Source organism: Lolium perenne, chromosome 2 (genome assembly GCF_019359855.2).
Source record: "Lolium perenne isolate Kyuss_39 chromosome 2, Kyuss_2.0, whole genome shotgun sequence".
Classification (NCBI taxonomy): domain Eukaryota; kingdom Viridiplantae; phylum Streptophyta; class Magnoliopsida; order Poales; family Poaceae; genus Lolium; species Lolium perenne.
In genome coordinates, this window is record NC_067245.2 from 313,430,380 (window position 1) to 313,435,089 (window position 4,710).

The window sequence follows — 4,710 nt, forward strand, 5'->3', positions numbered from 1 at the left end:
ATTCAAAGAAATTTTAATTTTCTTATCTATAGTTTGTTTTCTTGTCATCTCTATTACTCCAGCTATACTGAATTGTGGCCCTTTCTTTACTCTTTTATGCGATACGAGATGTGCTTCAGTGCTTGTTCAGTTATTGGTGATAATCCACAAATTTTGTACTCAAGTTATCTAGTTTAAGGACTAAAAGTATTCCAGTCTGGTGTATAATTTTATTTGCTCGTATTTCCTGTTTTTACAGAAAGTGCAAAATGAATTACTCGCTGGCTATTCAACACAACTGTTAAATATTACAGGAAAATGCATGACATTTATACGGATTTTCTGATCAACTTGTATCTGTTGCAGAAATGAATTGTGGGCATTGGGGTGCACGTTGGCTCTTCACCATATAAGGATGCCAGTGAGTGGTTGATTTTCCAGAGAATTATAGCAAGGGATCTCTGAATTCCTTAGTACTTCTCAGATGAACCAAGAGATCTAATTGACAAGTTCCTGGTATGCAATTTTACAAATTATTTCCTTCCTATGGTTTTAGCAAGTCGTTGTAGCTGCTCCTCGCTAGTGTCTCCTAATGATGGATGGTTTCGGTTCTGTTGGTGTAGCTTTTGTAGTCCCTCCCTTTGTCTCAGGCTGCTGCTGCTCTTGCTAGTCTGACTCTAGTCTGATGTCGTGATAGGGGAAGTTCCTAGTCTAGCTCTAGTCTTACGCTGAAAAGGAAATCGTGCATGTTCTGTGTCAAACGCCTGTCTCGTGTTTGCGTTTTTCTGTTTACATGTGCTGTTGTGAAGTTTCTGAAAATTCCTGAAGTTTGTCAATAGCTGTGTTAACCTGGCTCCGCTGACTTGCCATCTGATGCATCTACTGATCTACTGCTTATGTTCAGTCACTGGACACTAATAAGGTGTTTTGCCTAGTTCTGTACTTGTGTTGCGTAAGTAGGTTGCCTAGTTGTGTACTTCTTATACTCCTTATTCGACTGTCGTAAGAAGCAAGTACGAGATGATCATCATCCTGATCAGTGGTCGTATGTCAAAAGGAGAGACCATGCTACTGTTACTTCCATCTCACATGAGCCGACCTTCATCGTCAGATGGCTCTTGCCGGCTTCTTTGGGTGTGACAACCATCTCACCGCTCAACACAATCTCGGTGCTACTAGCCGTCAGCGGCGAAGCCTTCACCGAGAGATTGAGCGTTCCATCAATCTCAACACCGACAACGCGGCGAAAGAGCCTTATATTCCCACCATCCTCAAGAGGCAATCCATCATCTCCAAAAGTAAGCAGCACTATTTCCATGGCGCCCATGCTACCGGTACTGACCGTAAATGCACCTCCATGACCAGATGGCCATTTCCCACTACTGACCACCACAAAGATTGTAGCTTCAACAGAGTTGACAATGTGCCCGGCCGTTAACTCCAGTGTGCTAAGCCTGCTAGACAGAACACGCTTCTCGACAAACGATTCAAACGAGGCGGTCTGTATGTACCCAGTAGCTAGGTAGCTGAAATCTTTATCATCAGAAGAATCACTAGAATTTCCCTTGATTTTCAGCTCAGCCTCAATGTATGAATGGTGCACCGACAAGACAGCAGCACGGCAAGGACCGGTCAGAGTTAAATATGGATCCTGCACACCACACGCCATATATATATATGATTAGTAGCTATACTAATACAGCCGATCAATGCCAATGAATTACAGTACATAAATGATGGCAGACTCATACCAAGGGACGTGCAAAAAATAGTTAATATGTCGAGCATGCACGCGTCATGCAATTTGCCAAAAATAGAGTGAGGGTGAATATTATACAAATAAATATTTGCACAAGCTTATATCTCTGCATCAATATGAATGAAAAAAGCATGTTTATTCAATCTATCTTGATGAAGCCGAAGAAAGTGACGATGAATATTATATCAAGTTCCTGGACATAGCAACAATGGGTTCTGCCCAATATTAAGGCAAGATATGTGCTGCAAAGGACAGGATAAGTATGAAAAATACTACTCGTATATGATGTTCCTGGACATAGCAATATGGTGTTCTGCTAGGTTTCAAGGCAACACATTTGACACGTTCTAGTGGAGAAAAAAAAGACTCAAATACTCCTGGAATGATCCAAAGTGTGCTTTGCTAGAATAATTTCTTCAATTAACTAGTCTGTCGGGGTTCTGCCCAATATTAAGGCAAGATGTGTGCTGCAAAGGACTAGATAAGTATGAAAAATACTATATGATGTCCATGGGCATAGCAATATTGTGTTCTTCTAGGTTTCAAGGCAACACATTTGACAAATTGTAGTGTAGAAAAAAAACCCGACTCAAATACTCCTGGAATGGCCCAAAATATTGTGTGCTTTGCTAGAATAATTTCTTCAATTAACTAGTCTGTCTGCTTGGTCATCCCCTAAATTCGGATTAGAAGTACAGAAGAATAACTTATGCTCCCAAAAGTGAAGTGATGGTGAACATTATATAAAGTTCCCAGACATAGCAACAAGGGGTTCTGCCGAAGATTAAGGCAAGATGTGTGCTGCAAGCTAGGGACTGGATAAATATGAAAAATACTATATGAACTTCCTGGGTATAGCAATCTGGTGTCCTGCTAGGGTGAAGGCAACACATTTGACATGTTGTAGTGGAGAGGAAAAAAAAGGGTCAAGTACTCCTGGAAATGTCCAAAACATGGTGTGCTTTGCTAGAATAATTTTGTCAATGAACTAGTCTATCTGCTTGGTCATCCTCCTAAATTTTCATTAAACCAATATTGTACTGGTGTTATTTGTATTACATTAACAGAGACAGGAAAACCAACACTAGTATTCATAGAAGTAAAAATATAGATATGAGCGAACCTGCTCGGTGACGGTTTGAAAGTTATCTCTTGGGCGATCAAAGATAATATTACGGTGATGGTCAACCGTGTCCCGAACCGCAAGCTTGCCATATACATGCAGCGGCCACTCAACGCCCTCCTTTACTCCCACGACTCTGACAGAGAAAATCTGCAGAGTCTCCCGCGGGCCAGCAGAGGCATCCACATAGTCGGTGAAGCGCATGGGGGGGATAGAAGCTGCAACAACATTGTAAGTAGTTATGTAAGAGATTTATTAGGTTAAACACATGTGTGGTAGCGTGAGCAAATAAGCAGAGAGCGAAGGGATTTACTTATGGTCTCGTAGGTTCCATAGTAGCCAGCATCGAAGGATTCATTCCAGCGATCCCGACAGAGCCGAGCTTGGTAAGCGTGCCAATCGGTGCGGGATTCTGATTCAGGTTCAGACTCCCTCTCCTTTGCCCATTTTGCCAAGTAGGCTGCTGCCTTGTCCTCAGTTGGCGGTTTCTCCACATTGCTGCTCTTCTTCGCCTTGTCCAATGCGATTTTCCTGAGAGCCATTCTGCTTTTGCGATGATTGTGTTTCTTGTTTCGCTTCTGCTGCTGCTGATTTTGTTGTTGCTCTGGCTGATTTTCTTCTGCGCATTTCAGCGGCTTGCCCCACATCTTCTCCTCCTTGGAATCGCCGCCTTGTGCCGCAGGTCTTTTCTCCGCCGCATCCATCTGCCGCCCCTCATCAGCTCCCACGGCCATATGCGCCTGCAGCTCCCCGCTGAGAAGATCAACCAAGTGATCCATCTCTTCTCTTCTCTTCTCGCGAGCGATTGTTTCCGTACCAGGAGAAGACGGAGGGAAGCCCTAGATCGATTTGTTTGGTTCGGGGTAGTAGACAGAGCACAGAGGGGATGCCCGCACTATATGGCGAGAACACGGCTACTCCGGGTCGGTCCGGGACTCCGGGTACTCTATTGGGCCAGCCCAATTAACATGCTATGCTTTCGTTCGCTCAAGCACTCAGCTACAGATCTAGTTCTTATCTAAAAAAAATAGATAGTTCTAGTTCTCCCCTAAAAAAAGCTACTTCTAGTTCTCAAAAAAATAAAGGTAGAGCTAGTTCTCTCCCCTAAAAAAAGCTAGAGCTAGTTCTCAAAAACAAAAACAAAAAAAAACTAGAGCTAGCTGGAAAAAATTACTGACAGTTGACTTCACGACGCACTAGAGCCAGGACTCCTTGCATGCTCTGTCGGAGCCACTTTGACTCGGTGCGAGAAAAGATTGCACTAGATGAGAGACAACCATTTACTTAGGAGCTATTGGTAGCTCGCATCACCTCGAAACAGGTCTTGGAGAGCATAAGAGTATCTCCAGCCGCGTCCCCCAAAGGGATTTGGGGAACGCCAGTAAAAACACGTTTCAGTCGCGTGTCCCAAATGCCGCTTCGGTTTGGACGTGCCCAAATATTGTTCGGCGTCCCTAGCTCATCCCCTGTGTACAGAGGCTCTATCGGGGACGCCGGACACGACTTTTACACTTGCTTTTTGTTTGGAGGTTGCGTTTGAGGGACGTGGCTAGGAAAATGACCTCCTCTAAACGCAAATTTGGTCCGGACGCACGGCTAGAGAGCCTGGACGTCTTCCCCTCTCCCGTCACTGTAGCAGAGGAGCGATTTGTCGATCCGCCCCGCCGATCCACCTCGACTCCGTCGTCGCGCCGGGCCCCTCGTCCTCCGCCGGCCGCTCTGGCGGCGGGAGGGCGGGGGACCTCCGTCTCACGGGTGTTTATAGTGTAGGTTTTGCAGGGCTTCCTGTCGGTGGCACCATGGAGGTGGTGTGGTCGCCGGCGAGGTTTTTGGTGCAGGCACGCGTCCC

At 45.1% G+C, this 4,710-nt stretch overlaps 1 protein-coding gene across 1 annotated transcript; it reads right to left on the reverse strand.

Annotated features, from left to right (window-relative positions):
- Window positions 1–906: 906 nt before the first annotated feature.
- Window positions 907–3,686, reverse strand: LOC127336792 (uncharacterized). Its single transcript, XM_051363632.2, has 3 exons — window positions 3,175–3,686; window positions 2,862–3,079; window positions 907–1,630 (listed from the first exon to the last, which is right to left on the reverse strand). The coding sequence occupies exons 1-3, from the start codon at window positions 3,638–3,640 to the stop codon at window positions 1,016–1,018; spliced, it is 1,299 nt and encodes a 432-aa protein (XP_051219592.1). The 5' UTR covers window positions 3,641–3,686; the 3' UTR covers window positions 907–1,015.
- Between the last annotated feature and the right edge of the window lie 1,024 nt (window positions 3,687–4,710).

What these genes read in the sequence shown, in the direction of transcription:
- LOC127336792 (XM_051363632.2), bottom strand. Translation starts at nt 3,640, where the DNA reads ATGGATCACTTGGTTGATCTTCTCAGCGGGGAGCTGCAGGCGCATATG. An exon ending in TGGAACCTACGAGACCATAA is followed by an intron (nt 3,080 to 3,174) that starts GTAAATCCCTTC and finishes ATGTTGTTGCAG; the next exon opens with CTTCTATCCCCCCCATGCGC. An exon ending in TTCAAACCGTCACCGAGCAG is followed by an intron (nt 1,631 to 2,861) that starts GTTCGCTCATAT and finishes TGTGGTGTGCAG; the next exon opens with GATCCATATTTAACTCTGAC.